Here is a 16804-nt window from a genome sequence, read left to right as displayed (position 1 = left end):
CATCATTCAGCCAAATAGATTCCATTCACTAAACATAGGCTTGCTTCAAGCTGCAGCAGAAGCTGCAGGAGAAACTGCATGATCCTCACCTTGCTAGTCTGCTAACTTGATAATAAGGCAAAAGGCATTTTATGACAATTCTGCTGCTCACCTAAGATACCCAGCAGATTATCATTGTGAGTTCTCACAAAAAGTCTTACCTACCATATTAATGTTCTGTGAGGTAACAGAGAAGCATAAATTAAATTATATACGCCAGAAAGTGAGCATTCAGTGTCCAACTAGGTAACCATTTCTACTTTACAAAAAAGAAAAAAAAGGAGGGGAGGTTATTTATTGTAGCAGTAAAGATGCTTCACCAATTAAATTTATTTTACAATATTTCAATAGAAAATTATGCAGGTGACAAACTTTTTAATATAAACTATTATATATTTATTTTCAGATGCCTCTGATATACTTTTGAAAATCTGTGAGCCATAATTTTGAGTATTGATCAAATCTTCATTAAAAACAATAGTATTGTGACATTCAATAGAGCCTTTTTACAACTTTTTTCAATATAGTGTGTATTTATTTGGGAAGTTATTATGGTAACATTTTTTTTTTCCTTTTCTCTGTGAGTCTGCATTTAAGTCCTGTTCCTTCAAGGATGCTTAACTTATTTCAGGCTCTTTTCATTGAGGTTAGTGGCAAAATTCCTGTGTGCTTCCCATAGCATAGGAACGTGCATTTACAGAGATAAGTAAAGGTCCTTGCAGTAATTCACTTTTGCTGTTTGTTTTAGGTCGTGGGGTTTCATCAGCCTGGCAGCATCAGAATTGCTTCAACCCCCACTAGGGTAGATGAATTCAAATACCAAATGACTCGTGCTGGTTGGCACCCAACAGAACAATACTTAATCACTCCTGAGAAAGTACAAGAGTTGTTTCCCTTATTGAACATGGATACGGTAAAGAACCTAATTTTATGAAAAGTAATGTCTATTGCAATTAAATATTGGTCTACCAGATACGTAGATCTAGGGCCTGTTTCTTTCGTACAATTTGTATAAAAGATTCTTGTTTTGCAGTGGAAAAAAAAGGATATATTAAAAACTAAAATCAGACTTGCATGCATTTTAGTGCATATTCTATGCCATAATATTGAAGCGCTGGCACCTTGGCTTGCATGGGAGAACTCAGGAATTTTACTTCCTTAGAAGCTCTGTTAAGTTGGCTAGCTTTCTCTTTAATAACATTATATAGTTTTAAAATTTGTTTTGATTTAACTCCTTAAGGTTTACTGAATTCCGGAAATAAAGCAATTTTAAAATAAAATTAGTTGACTTCAGCAAATTGTATTTTATTTCTTTTTATGTGATTTTACTTCCACTTAGGTTTTAGCTGGCCTGTATAACCCTGGAGATGGTCATATTGATCCCTACTCTCTTACTATGGCCTTGGCTGCAGGAGCCAGAAAATACGGTGCTCAGTTAAATTACCCAGTCCAAGTGACTAATCTGAACTGCCGATCAGATGGGACATGGGAAGTTGAAACTCCACTTGGAGTAATTCAAACAAAAAGAGTTGTTAACGCTGCAGGTAGGTTTTAACATAAGTGCTTGCATACTCTGGAGATTTGCAAACTAGTTTATACTGAGCATCTATACTGAATTGTCTGGATTATAGAAATAGGTAATACATGTTTTTGAATATTCATCTGGTTTGTGGTAAAATGCAGTCTGCATATATCACTTTAGCAATATCATGAAAAATTAGCATTTAAGTTAATTGTCCTTTACTAGACATTAATAATATTTCTGGTTAATTTCCAACAAACAATTAACAGCCAGATTATCTCATGAAGTTTTAGAAACAGATGAGACCTTTGCTAGTCAACAGTAAACTGTGCAGAAGAGACAGGTTACTGCCTATGCATCTTGTCCTCTAAAATTACAGGACCTCTTGTAAGTGCTACTTAAGAAGGGAAAAGGGATATACAAATGAAATAGAAGCGGCTTCACTGTTTTTTTCAGAGACTGAGGATTTGCAGCCAGTAAGATAACACTGCCTATTTCAGTATTATCTTTCTCTAAGATTTGAATCTATCCACATATCCTTGAAACAGAAGATTTTTACTGCCCTTTGATTAGTATTTTAAACATGTTCTAGGCTTAACAATACATTTTTCCATGTAATAAAAGTTTCCTTACTCAAAGGAGCTTCTATTTACGTATGCAATTTTTATATTCTTCATTGTGTTAAAGAGGCCAAATTGATGCTTCTCTTTCAAAGAGCTTTTGGGCAAGAGTCCTTCAGATTTGTTTCTGTTTTCCTAAACAAATCGGTTGATCTAAAAACCTATATGCAAACTAAGCTTCATTTCTTTTTATGCTGCTTAATGGTTGGTGGGTAGAATAGCTATGGCTGGTATTTGGAACTATGAGTGAGTTGGACTAGAAGGGGAAAAGACCTGGAGGAGAGGACTGCTTGGGAAAGGTACCTGGGGATGGTTGGAGCACTGACAGCAAGTAGAAACCTGTGAGTGAGAGGACTTGCTGGATAAGGAAGCTCAAACTAGGGGGTACTGTAGAGGGAATGACACCAAGGAGGAGGAGAGCAGAAAGGAATCTGACATGATTCATTAAGGGAACTGAAGCTTTTTAGGCTGAAAGATTAGGAAAGATACTGAGGATTGGTTCCAGGCAAAACTGAGGCTGTAAAATTGAGACTATGTGAGAGTATGTAAAGGCTGGTGGAGGGGAAGGTAGATGTGAGTAGATCGAAAGGAAGAGAAGCCAGGTGAGACAGGGTTTGACAAAGGAGGGAAACTGATTTGCACATAGAGCGAGAGAAACTAGCTAAAAAAGGATGTGAGGACTGGGGTAAGAAGGTAAGAATAGTAGAGTTTGGGACTGGGAGGAAAGAAGAGCAAGTATGGGACAAGCAGGGATGGGAAAGAGAAGACTGGGATAGAGAGAAGTCTGGAGGGAATGAGATGGAGGATTGAACTCAAGAGGATGGGCAGAAGAACTCGTGCTTACTAGGTGACCTTCCTTTCGGTGTCTGGAATGCATGCAGAGAGCCTTGTTAGATCACTCCTGGCTTTCAGACCGAATGTGAAACCAACTGCCAAAGTGTGCTTTCTCTTCTGATCATATATCACCCATAGGTGATGACTTGCTATTGCCATCAGCTTAGCTAAAACGGCAGGGATCTGTAAAGTTCACCTCGAGGTTCTAAGCTTGCCAATTACCCTGTCATGATGTCAATAGTCAATCAGTCTAGGAATGATCTGGGATTAGAGAATGGAAAAGCAGCTGTTTTGGCAATCAGACCTCTTATTTAGGCCCTGAACTTCTAGGCGCTCATTGTTCTGAACTCTTGGCTCTGGAACATGTTGATAAAGTATCATAAATGTAGTTTTTCCTTATATTTTTGTAGTGTAGTCGTCTCTCTTTTTGTTATGTATCAAGTTGACGTTAGGCAGAGTTTTCTAATAACTGCCTTTCAAAGCTTATTTCTAAAACCAGAATGCACCCTTGTGCAATTTTCATAGTCTTTTTTTGATTGAATAACTTACGAAACTGAAGACATATTTAGTTAATTATCTTGTGTAGCTAACTGTTCAGCCAAAACGAGCATTTGAAGTATATATTGCTTAACATTCTGGCTAATGATGTGAAATCAATACTATATAACCCATATATTTTGTAAATATTCTGTCAGCTAGCATTCATTCTTCTCAGCCTTGCCTTGTTCCTCTACAGATCATGACTGATATAATTCAGAACTCACATTTTAGGCTCATGTTGCAGTCTGAGCACAGAAGAATACATCAGAGGGCTTTCTACATTCTTTCTTCCCCCCCACCCCAGATGACATCTGCTGTGGAACTGGAACAAACTAGTTTCAGCCAATTTTTAGCTGTTCCTTACGTGAGATTTCCATTTTTGAGGAAAGCATAACCCTAATAAATAATCCCTGACATGAACTAACTTGTACTGAGCCTGCTAAAGTGACTTGCATCCTATTTATAGTAGCATGATTGATTAAAATCTGCCAACATGTTGAATTTAATTTATATATACAGTATGTATGCATGTGTATATAAACACACATGTGCATGCATGCACACACTCGATCTCACAACTATTTTATATGTATGTAGTGATGGAAGTAGTTTTTTTTTTTAGTTTTTTTTTTAAACAAGAGTTGGAATGCATACTTGACAGATATGCTAAATAATACCACCAGTAAATATTTCAGTGTCAAACATTTGCAATCTCCACTATATAATCTTTACAAATGTCCTAGAGATATAATTTATGCCTTCATTTATCTCTACTATGTGTGATAGAACTTGACATCTGCTTCCAATTAGAGTTTTATTTCAGTGAACATATTCTTCCCTTTGTCATTTTTGTGTTTGTAACGGCTTTTGCACATGGTTCAAATACATTAGACAGGGAAACTGTAATATATTTCATTTAGTAAATCCCAGCTGTTGTTATTCTTGATGATTAAATAAGCAATTAGCTTGAGTGTGAACTTTTTTTTTGGTTGGAAGTACAATATTTAAGCTTTAGTATTGAGCATACCTAAAGGCTTCAACAGTAGTTCAACAGCATTTGAAGGTCATATTCAGACAACTCTGATTGTAATATGGTTCTGGAAACTTAATTGTTGAAAAAACTTAAAATTATTTTGAAAGAAACAAAATTAAGTTTCAAAGACCTAAAATTTAGTCTACTACTTTTATTTTCTTTGAATATGCTTGCTGTATACCTTTTCCCACTGGTACTGTTTTAATGGGTAAGCAAAATAATAGATTTATTAGAATTTATTAGGAACACATTCTTGGAGCATCATTTCTTTTCAAAATCTCTCTTGAAGTCCAAGAAAATTTGGCCAAAAAAAAGGATGTAATACTAAAGGTGGAATGTTCTGATATTTCACCCTGCCCTTTTCCTGTATGGATCATTAGCTGACCATACTTTAAAATAGTCTTTGTACATCTTATGGAAATGTCCAAATGAAAAGAAATTCCCTAAAATTGGTTTCCTGACATGTCATTTTATTCTATCATATATGTATACTGTCATCTTCACACATCTATAACGTTCCCACATCATTTTTTCCCACATAATTGCAAAAATTAGAGCCTTATGTGTTTTCAACATATTTACAGATCTGAAAGATTTGTAAAGGAATCTTATGTACTTTTCCTACACAAAGATTTCATGAAAAATTAGCTCCCAATTTTTTTTTTTTTAATCAAAGGAAGCGATTACTACTTTGTGTAAATATTCTTTGTCCTGGAAACAGTTGTGTGAGTTTTACTGAGTTTCTCCAAACAGTGAGAAAAGTATTGAGAAGCAGATTGTCTACTGATTTTGTAGGAGGACTGCTCACGTATGTTTGTTAAAGAATTTCTCCTAACGATGCTGAGAGGTCTAAAGCACTCTTGCATTACTACAATACGTATAAGCAATAGTTGTAGCTGTCTAGTCCTTGGCCTGGGCTTGGTAAAAATGGGCACTGTGCATGGCTGGCTGGGAAGTAAGAGTGAATACATTCCTTTTTTTGGCTATCAGTCTAACTCTAGGCACCTTTAGTCTCCCGTCAAATCCACACCTGTATTTGTCATGAGTAATGGAGCAAGCCTTCACAGATGTGCTAGAAATTCAACTTCATTAGAATTTTTTGGTTATTCTCTGTATAAAGGAGCATAAAATCAGATTTCAGTAGCCTTAAAGGACACGACTGTGGCATGATTTCCTTGAGCTAATTCGACCAACTTAACAACTGTTCTGTTAGTGACTCTAACAGAGTCCAGGTTGTGAGGATGGAGTTAAGAAGCAAAAGTCTTATATATGATAAATCCAGAACAACTGATACTCTTTTTTTACTATTTAGTGGGCAGAGGCTTTTAACTGACCAAATCTCTCTATCATGCTGTTGCATTTCCTTCTCCCCTGCATAACATGATTGTCAGCAATTGTCAAGTGAATCACCATGGAAGACTTCTCCCTCAGAAACTTTGTTTTATTTGAAACTGTGGGTGTTAAACCCTGAGGCTGGTTTGTAATAACAGAGATGGACAGCTCTCCTTGCGTGGGGAAATGGCACAAGGCCAGCACAGCCCAACTCAACTTTTCAAACTGCGCTGGCTTTAGGCCACACCAAAGCTGAAAGGATGTATTCCCAAGCTGATGTCAGTGAGCAATGAGGGCCGGCTGCTCCCCGAGGGACTGGGAGCCAAGCATAGGAACAAGGTCGGCCTGGCAGGGGCCTTGCCAGCCAGGCCCTGTCCTACAGTACTCCAGCGAGGCAGTCGGGGCAGGATGGAGGTGGCAGCTGGGGTCAGCTCAGAGTCCAGATCACCAGACAAGCTTGTAGTGATGAGGAAGGTCTAAGGTCAAACGAGGAAGTCAGTGCGCAGGTCAGGATCAGGCCCAGTAAGGGTAACCAAGGTCAGACCCAGCCCAGTGATCACCAGGCAGGTCTGTAGTAATGAGGCAGGGCTGAGGCCAAGCCAGGAACCCAGCCTGCAGGTCAGTGTCTGGATCAACGAGGTCCATGGCCAGACGTGGGCGTGGCTGTGACACAACTTGAGCTGCAGATAGGCACGCATGCAACGTAGCTCAGGCAGGAACTGAACGCCTGCAACTGAGCTGAAATGGGCTCCTAGGCCCATGGCAGGAGTGTGCAGAGAGGCTGCGGGTGAGACTTGTCAGGGCTATTAAGCCTTGTTAGTACCCTCAGGGCCCTGAGAGTTAAATTTTGACCATTTATTGGAGAGTGTGGAAGTGGAGATGGAGGTGGGAACATCTAAATATGAAGCTAAGTAAGCAGTAAAAAGGAAAAAAAAAAATTGCATGTTAAGCCAAGCATCGTGAACATAAGTTCTAGGTGTAGGGGCAGCTGTGTAAGGTAGCAAGTCTTATTGGAGACGGTTTTTCATAAAGAGTTTGGGATTATCTGATTACACAGGAACCAGGCTGAACTGCCTCCTTCTACTGGCTGATCATCAGCACATAGCCTTTTACTTGAAAGGCCCTACTACCTCTTCTTGTTCTTCCATTTTTGCCTTCCCCCAACACTGATTCTCAACCCCACAGACTGTCCTGGGACTGCTGCTTCATTGGATTTTCCCCCTCCATTCCTATTTTCTGGACCTCCATTCCTAGATCCAAAGAGTTAGGAGAGTGAGGTGAGGGATGTTCCAAGCTTCTTAGCGCCATGATGCAGAGCCGAAGTGAATATGCCTGGCAGAACTAACTGGCACAGTTAGCTTTGACACAGGTACATCTCTACGTGGATGCACCTTGGCAGCTAGAAACAGCTAGTCTTGAGGGACCTTAACAGAGAAGACTTAGGCCTTTAAATTATGCCTAGTAGTTTACATGAAGGGCCCCGAGTGTGCCTCAGGACCAGGGAAGTTGCTGCTCACTTTCTCTGATCGCAGTTTGTATCAGAACTTTTAGCTGGACACCTGTGGGAGAGCATGCTGACTGCTCACCAATAGGAACATCGTAATGAAATGATTATTACATGAGAAACTTAATACGAGTCATGTGATGTATGAGAAAGAGGAGAGAGACTTAAATTCTTGAGGTTAGCTGGCTAAAAGTACTGCCGTGCTCTGTTGGAGTGTTAGAACTTGTATGCCTTCTTGGGTAAGTGTGCTAGCTGGTTTCATTGATTGGTTTCAAGAGACTAGGTTAAGACGTATGATATGAGATAATTTATTCTGCTTTTCAGTGTATCTGACTTTGTGTTAGAACTGCAGTGCAGACGTAGTCTACGGAAATAAACCATGGAGTTTGTGGGACTGTTAATTAAATTCCCTTGTGAATTTTGTGGAAGCTTAATTTATATTTTTTCAGCTTTATTTTTGAACACCTGCATACTAGAACAATGTATGGTGGTATAATTGGGAGCAAGGAGGTGAAATTATGGAGGGTATAGAAAAATTATGCTGAATAGTAGGAAAGATCAATTGAAAATTGAAAGTATGGAAAAAATGATATCTTTCTCACCTTCAGTAAAGTAGAGTGGTTCCTGAAAATTTTTTACTGTTATTTTCTGTTCATTGAAATAAGTGTTTGAATGTTCATACTTTGTTGTCTTCTGAAGGCTTCTGGGCCCGTGAAATAGGCAAGATGATTGGTCTGCAGCACCCGCTCATACCAGTTCATCACCAGTATATTGTGACATCAAGTATCCCTGAAGTGAAAGCCCTGAAAAGAGAATTGCCTGTGATTCGTGACTTAGAAGGATCATATTATCTAAGGCAAGAAAGGGATGGACTTTTATTTGGTCCGTATGAAAGACAGGAGAAGATGAAGCTACAGGACTCATGGGTAACAAATGGAGTCCCACCTGGTAATTAAAACACTTTTTTCTTTAAACTGATAAGCACTAGCGTGCCATTTAATATGTATATATCCCACCCTGTCACACTGCCTTACGTGATGGAAAATGGAAAATATTTGCGATGTGCAATTGTAGCGTAGGAACTTTTTTTTCAAAGAATGTTTGTAACCTCTAATTAAGAGTAAATAGAAGTAACATGGCAACACAAAAAGATTAGTTGAGATAGGCCCAAAATATACATCTAAAATATTGTCTAGCCCTGCTCTCTGAACAGGTGTCTGTGTGTTGTGATTAGATGCAGTTATTAAATCTGTGGTTTGTAGCCTTTTTCACCTGAATAGGGATTGTTCAAAGCTATAGTTCTATCCAGCATACCGGCAGGGGCTTTGGATTTTTGGCTGTTCCCCCAGAGATAATGTAGTTGTCAAATAGGAACACAGGTTCAGCAAATGAGTGTCTTAGATGAAATGCTGTGCTCAAAAATAAGTGCAAGAGTTGTAGATTTGTAGGTTTTTTTCCCCAAAAAACACCAACCCCAAGCATCTTATTGCTATTTATAAAAATTTACTGTGTTGTATCTAGGTCCCAGCTGTCTGTTCACTTCTGGACAGAAAGTGATCTTAAGTCAGTGGTCTTGCTGATTTAAAAAATAATTTTTTCCTAGCATAGAACAATTAACAGTTAGCCTTGCTGGGCTTTGGAATTCTCTGTCATAGCTTCCTCAGCCTAGTGTCTCCACTACTGTCAAGTCCTGCTACAAAACGATGTTCAATAATGCTCAGAGTCCAGACTGAAGGTTGAAATATATCCAGGAATTCACGAAACACCAAGAAAATCAGAAGCTGACACAGGCAATATCTTTCCTTCCTCCTCAGATTGTTGACATATTGAGAAAAATAAGCAGTTTTTATTAACGCAAAAGGAAGTTCTGTGTTTCGCCATCCTTCCTACTTCAGTGTTGAATTTGTGTGACCTTACGGTTAAACAAATACATATAAAAGACAGTGTAAATGCAGTGACAGTAAACTTGAGCCTGCAGGTAGCTAGGAGTTTATGCACACTGTTTTTCTCATTTAGGATGAGAAAGGCTGGAACATACTGATGAATTCCATATAACTATGATACATAGAGATTGCATAACTGTATTGAAAGTATAAGTATTTTCAGTGCAATTAACAAATATATAATATGAGTCAAATATTTGTGCAGGTTTTGGAAAAGAACTTTTTGAGTCTGATTTAGACAGAATAATGGAGCATGTTGAGGCTGCTATGGAAATGGTACCTGTTCTGAAACAAGCAGACATCATAAACACAGTTGCGGGTCCTATCACCTATTCTCCAGACATTCTTCCTATGGTGGGACCACATCAGGGTGTCAGAAATTACTGGGTAGCAATTGGTTTTGGGTGAGTAAATTCATTGCTACAACTTTTGTCCATCAGCTTGTTAAAATGGCAGTCTGACTGCAAACTTTTGTGGGTTCGGGGGGGTGTTTTTTGCACATACTGTATGTAAAGTGTAATTGTAAATGTCCTTAATCGTCGTTACCCACATATTACAAGCTCTTCCTTCTTTGTTACTGCTTCCTCATAATTCTAACTGTTTTTCAGTTTGTTTCCTTCTACCCCCTTTCTTCTGAAGGCCGAAGCTAGTGACACTTCAGAGAACAGCAAGAAGTGGGCAGTACTTGGTACTGTGTGTGCAGGAAGTTAAAGCTATAAAGGTGCTGGGCTTTACAAGACACTTTGCAGTTCATTTTATGAATAGCTTTGAATTGCATTGTTTTCAATAAGCGTTTGGCGTAAGCAGAAAATGATGTCACTGAAGTGAGAATGAATGGTACAGGGGGAACTAATACAAGATACTGACTTTTGGGTGAAGAATTGAAGGCATAGTAAGCAGAAGGCACTGTTGGCATCCTGGGTGACTAGCTGCTTTAGGGTTACAGACACAGAGTAGGTCTTATTGGTGTTGCTCATTCTCTCCTGCTCATTCTAATATTTTCTTTGAATGCCATTTGCATCGTATATGCTCTGGCTCCAGTGAAGTCAGTGGTAAAACTCTTACTGACTTCTCTTAGTTTACTCATTGATTTTAGATAACTAGAATGAACTAATTACAATTCCAGGCACATGTTACTGAACATGTTCTGTTTACGTTGTTCTCCCAATTGCCTAATTTGCTGTTTAAAATCCAGCTCAGCTTTTTCCAGTTTTCTTTCAGTCCAAACCAAACAAACCCTCAGATTATAAGATAAAGCAGTATCACTAATGTGCTTTCCTAGGCCCCCAAATTGAAAGTTTGGTAATTTTGCAAAGGTTCATTGTGAAAGGTACTCACCTTTGCTGCTTGGATTAAAAAAAAAAAAAGAAAGAAAGAAAGAAAGAAAGAAAATTGTTATCTTTTAGTAACGTTTTCGGGACTTCTAGTTACAAAAGTGGTTTGCCTAATCCTAGTTCAGCAGAAAGACTGATTTGGTTTGTTAATTATGCTGCCAGCCTTTGGGGCCGCTCTTCCTTCATTGGCCTCGATGGGAGAAAAAACAAAGTTCCATCTAGGAATAACTGAAGATCAGTATTACGCATTTCATTTTCTTAAAAAAACTTATTTCAGGAATTTGAATAATCTCTAAAAGTTTAGACACAGGTCACAATTAGGTTGCTGAGAAGACAGTCTGTCATTGGATTGTTCTGTCTGCTTTTCAGGGACTGTTGACTCTCTGTTCCATGCTTCTGGGTCACTGCAGTGTTTCTACCAGTGTTGTAATTTTTTGTGTGCATTAGCAATCCTTATCTCACAGTCAACTAGCAGGGACATTGTGACAGAGGACTTAGTGCTGTTAGTTCAGAGGATTTTTATCATCTAAAATTAGCAGCAGTTAGGCAGTGTAATGTGCAAAGTAGTTAATAAGTATCGTTAGCAGGGTTTGCAGCACTGTTTACTATTAAGGTTGCTCAATGTTCCCATTTAAGATTGTTTTCAGTTGCCTATAGCTTTGAAAATGTTAGCAGAGTAGGCTAGAATTTTCTTCAGGAAATTTTAAGTCAAAGCAGTGTAATCATTCCACAGAATGAGATTATTGGAAAGTATGTTGTTTTGTCAGTGTTAAGTTTTTTGGGGTGTAATCTTTCATTTGAAAAGTGCTAAGATTTTTCTGAGAAGGAACTTGACATTTGGCAGAAGTGTCCTTTCTTCAACGGATATGCCTTTTTGCTATTCTTCACAAAATCTACCCACGAGGCCAATTTACAAGCCTTTAAAAAGCTTATAGTTCACAGATACTTGATAGAGACTCACTAAATCTTGCACTAAAACTCCTGAATTCTGTCTTACAAGGGTATTCTACAGCCAGAAACAGAACAGGATTTTTCTTGCAGAAAGGAGATAGAAAATGGCTGAACTTGGGAGAGAGACACTAGAAAAGAGACCAGGGAGTGTGGGGATTCTGATTGCCGAGGAGAAAGGAGTGGAAGGAGAAACTGCAGAGTGGGAAATAGGTGTGAAATAAGGGATCATATGCAAGTAAGAGACAAGAATAGGGCAGGGACAGTATGGAAGATAGCACAGAAAGCAGCAAGTCTGGCAGGGATTGGAGGGAGAGAAGAAAAAGAGAGGGCGGTCTGTGTTCACTAAAGCACAATTTTCTCTACATCTTCATATGAAGACTGAGATTCCTGAGCTGTACTACCCTTTACAGCTACTTATAACATACCAACCCTGCAAAGCGTATGTTTTGCTCGTGTGTAGCAGAACTGCAGTGGAGGTATTAACCACAGTCCGGTCTCTATTAGCTGAGGTGATGAGGGATCTGGGCAGCTCAGGTAACTGAAAATCTCTGATAATGTAGGCCCCGCTGGGAGCAACGAACGGGATCACCTCATTGCCCAGAGTCAGAGTTGAAAAGCTCTGCATTCTGCAGACACCAGTCAGCCCAGATACAGTGCTGTGCCCGCACTGGCAACTCCACACCTCAGGGCTGCCTCCCAGGCTGTCTTGCCCCAGGGTTACCCTGAGCCTTTGGCTCAGCGGTTTTCAGCCCAAGCTAAAAAGCATTGCTGTTATCTGGTCTGTTGCCAACCACAGTCACGCAGTGGTCTCTGTGCTCTGTTCCCCAGTGCTTTTGGCTTCAGCAAATAGTGCGGGAAGGCTTAAGCTGGCTTCTGGAGCAGGAGCTGTTCCTGGGAGCATTGTAGCTGTGCTCACAGAACTGTGTGCCCATGAACTGCCTAATTAACACCAGCAGCTGCGAGTTCTTCTGGAGTACTTACAGGGGGGCACGCTACAAGCACTAGTCCTTAGCGCGTCAGCTGTGGTGATACAACCTTGTACTGAGAATCTGAGGATTTCTGCTGAACAGGAGTGTGTTTGGCAGAATAACCTCATGGGTCTAACTATTTTTTTTCCATTTTACTTTTAAAAAATGGCAGATGAAAAGCTACTATATCAAAGTAATCTCATGAAGATTATGAAGTCAAGCATTCTGAAGTTAGGAAGTCCCAGAACTAAGTTGCCTGTGTAATCTGAATTCCTTATGCATATGCATTAGTATTAAATGACTACATCCTTTTTTTTTCTCTGTGAGATCTTTGCCTCTTTAATTCAGGGCATAGAATTCAGAACACAGAGCTGATGGCAGCAATTCAAATTTGGTTTAGCTTCACTATTCAGTGTGAATCTCTGTGATTTAATTACTACATTCTAATCTAAACTTGATTTCAGGACAGAATTAGTATTTCATCAAGGATTTTTCTGTGGTACTCATTGGAACATTTCACAAATAGCAAAGAATTTATTTTCACATGCCCCCTAGATGGAGCAATATTTTGGCACCTTTTTAGGCATGGTAAACTAACTAATTCACAGAGATATTAAAATCACAAGTTACACATCATTCATTATTAACAATTAGTTGTCGTTAAACCATTCAGTTTCGGTGTCCAATCTGAGATGCCTGTCGTTTAGCATTACACAGTACTGATTGGCCGTATCTAGACGGGGTGGTGACATACGCATATTGCAACACACCAAAGTTTCTTGTCTCCCAGTTGTCCAGTTCAGGGACCCGGCTGGAGCACGTCTAACAAACAGCCTTCCCCCTATGGAAATCAAAATGGCAAGCATTTTGAAAGTTCTAATTATGATCCTTATGTACAAAAAGGTTTAAGGGACCCTTAAATCTCTCATTTCCTAATTTTTGAATGCCTACTTCTGTTGTCTGATATTGTTCCTTTAATACAGGTTTCTTAAATCTGAAATCTCCTCTACAGTCTGATCCTTCACACACTCGTTAGGTAGAAACAGGACAGGTTTTTTGCTACAGATTGCCAGCAGAGAATTTCTACGTGCATATTTTGTTAGCATAAATGTCATGGAACCAGTTCCGTCCATGATTATAGTGGAAGACAGAGAAGGTAATCCAGGTGAGAAAAAGCAGCTCTCCCTTAATTCTGACACCACTGCAGAAAAGCTTCCTAGTTCTATTCCCTAGTTCCTCCACCTTTCCTTATTTTCTGTGGAGCAGTATAAAAAGTACTCCTGGTGTTTCAAGTGTGAGAGCTTCCATTCTTTAAAGTTGTCTTGCTAGGGCTGTCTCCTGATCTTTTTTGTTGTTGCTCTTGTCACTGTAATGCAAATATTCACTGCAGCTGCTGGAATATCTCAGTCTGTTTTTCAAATCTCAGGATTAAAAAAGAAAAGGTGTTCTATTGCTAGAAAATGTATTTTCTGGAAATCAGAAGTTTGAGAACTTGAGAAAGGATTATTAAATTCTGAACTTCAGAGAAAGAAAGAGCTTCCTATAACTTTAAGCACCAGAATTGCCAACACATTGGCAATAGAGTTTTGCTGCTGGAAGTGTGGTAGTAGAGCTACCTGTCGATGAAGCAGTTAATCTTTGAAAACAGGACAAGACAAAACAGAACAAAAACAAAAGAGGAAAGAAAAAATCAAAATATTTTAGAAGCTGTGTTTGTAATAAATGCTGGTATTGATAAAAATGACTCAGCACTGCAGGTCTTTTACTATTTTTAAGGTATGGCATTATACATGCTGGAGGCATAGGAAAGTACCTCAGTGACTGGATCCTTGAGGGGGAGCCTCCATTTGACTTGATAGAATTAGATCCAAATCGCTATGGAAAGTGGGCTACCACAGAATATACAGCGGCCAAAGCAAGAGAATCTTACGGATTTAATAACATTGGTAAGACAATCATTTTTAAAATTTATTTATATCCTGAAAGTGGATTTCAGAAAGGGCTGGCTCTAGACATTTGTGTGTATATACATATTATGTGTTCTCTCTTAGTGAGGTACAGCATGCCATGTTTCTTTTTATTTTTCTAGTTGGTTATCCTAAAGAAGAAAGATTTGCTGGAAGACCAACAGAAAGAGTCAGTGGGCTTTATGATTTACTGAAGTCAAAATGTTCAATGGGCTTTCATGCAGGATGGGAACAACCTCATTGGTTCTACAAACCTGGAGATGAGACTGGATACAAGTAAATGAAAGATTGCGTCTTTTTTTGCTTGGTAAATTGCCATGGCAGCAAGGGCCAGCAGAATTGAACTTAATGCGAAGTATACATTTATCATTCATTTCAGCTAAAGTATATCTATTAGGTAGCTCTTCCATTATCGTTTTTAAGCAGATTTGTTTTTCATATTTTAGAACCCATTTCATTCTAATAGCGTAGACGTTCTGAGACACGCATCGAGGTATCTTGTAACTGTTGTGGACGTGAGGTATCATGGAATAGCCTAGCTCACAGAAGGGATTAGAAAAAAATTTATTCGTTATAGACTTGTATTTTCTTCTTTGCTCCCTACTTGATCAGCAGCACATATTTTCATGGAAAAGCTTATTCCTGTCTCAGTAATCCTTAGGAAAGGAGGAACCCAGTCCTCCTTTACTTTTTCTCTGTGCCTGCCTACCTAATCACATGCTTGCATCAGAGAGTGTCCAGCAGATACCTATGTTTTCTGCAGGACTGCTGGAGTCCCAAGCTAAATGAGGCTCACAAACGAAAAAGGAGACACGCTCTGTTGTTCAGAAAGTAAAACTTGTTGACACTTAAACTCAAATACATGGTTCAGCAACAAAGCCTGCTGTAAATTTATCCATGATTGCATAATGAAAGACTGCTAGTTCTTCTAACATTTGAACAGTTCATAGTTTATTCTCCAAAATAAATGATAAAACATCAACCCATATCTTACTCTGTTGTTAAAGGATTTAATAATTAATCTGTGTTAGACTAAGGAAAATATTGGCTAAGCTACCTAAAATTAGGAAAGTCCATCTGTTTTGAATGATTTTCAAACTGAAGAATCTGAAGACTACATTTTGCTGAAAAGAGAATAAAATGGCCAAATTATGTTTTATGTGTATCAACGCTCTCTTTCAGGCCCAGTTTTCGGCGCACAAACTGGTTTGACCCTGTGGGTCGTGAGTATAAGCAGGTTATGGAGAAAGTCGGTGTGATTGACCTGTCACCATTTGGCAAGTTTAAAGTAAAAGGCACTGATTCTGTTAAACTGGTGGATCATCTGTTTGCAAATGTTATTCCAAAGGTAAATGGGACAGTAATAACAATTTAAATATAGGATTTAGACAATTAAGAAATTTTTTCAGAAATGGAAAATGAGGCATAATATTGTTACAATGTCTTTCAGATGCCAAGCACTCAGGTCCCTTGGAGAAATTCCTGTGTCAGGAGATTCATTTTACTTAATTAAGAGCATGAACAGTAGAGTTTATATTAGAGGAGCTCCAAGCAGAAATGTCCCTTGGCAGAAATCTGTTATCGAAAGAAGGCCAAGGGAATCTCACCTGGAATTTTTTCACAATGGCAGTAGAAGAGTTTGGGAGCTGCCTGTCAGACTATGCCATGCGGTGGCAGCTTCGGGCAGCTTCAAGCGGCAGAGGAGACCAGTGGAATGTGCTCTTGCCTGACTATAGCAAGATGATCGTGGGTGCACAAGGGAACAGTTTTCCTACATGTGACCCATGCTTATTTTCCGTGGCTTTCATACCAGCCCTGTTTCACGGCTTGCTGCCTGGAGCAGGCTGGATTGCAAATATTCAGGCTGCTCAGCTTTCAAACTCACAGCTATCCTTTTTCCACGAATGTGACTCTGCAAAAAAGGCACACTGTGACTAACTACACCAAGTTTCTGATTCTTGGCCCTTATTTCATGGTAGTGCTCTGTGTGTCCCTTTATCTTCCTGCTTTGTCAACCACTCTCATCTGGTGTCTGTAACTTCAGAGATGCACCTCCAGTCAGCGGATTATTCATTTCTTTAGTGCTATAGCCATGTGGTTTGCTTGTTTCAGCACAGAATTTCACTAAGTTTTTGGTGTAGGTGATGGTTTTAGGTGCTTCAGACACTAGAGGAAGGAAGCATAGCAAGTAGATGGAGGCTATAGTCATGAAGGTAG

General features: G+C 39.2%; 1 protein-coding gene across 1 annotated transcript in view; it reads left to right on the top strand.

The window, feature by feature from the left end:
• LOC104152992 (dimethylglycine dehydrogenase, mitochondrial) overlaps positions 1-16804 on the top strand; it is a 46169-nt gene that overhangs the window by 10194 nt on the left and 19171 nt on the right. Inside the window, exons 4-10 of the mRNA XM_068926153.1 lie at positions 788-952; positions 1379-1583; positions 8124-8372; positions 9573-9771; positions 14397-14566; positions 14710-14863; positions 15770-15935. Coding sequence (XP_068782254.1) covers positions 788-952; positions 1379-1583; positions 8124-8372; positions 9573-9771; positions 14397-14566; positions 14710-14863; positions 15770-15935 — 1308 coding nt within the window. The remainder of the gene's footprint in view (positions 1-787; positions 953-1378; positions 1584-8123; positions 8373-9572; positions 9772-14396; positions 14567-14709; positions 14864-15769; positions 15936-16804) is intronic.

Source organism: Struthio camelus, chromosome W (genome assembly GCF_040807025.1).
Source record: "Struthio camelus isolate bStrCam1 chromosome W, bStrCam1.hap1, whole genome shotgun sequence".
Taxonomy (NCBI): domain Eukaryota; kingdom Metazoa; phylum Chordata; class Aves; order Struthioniformes; family Struthionidae; genus Struthio; species Struthio camelus.
Note: the sequence above shows the minus strand (reverse complement) of the source record. Positions and strands in the feature narration are given on the sequence as shown.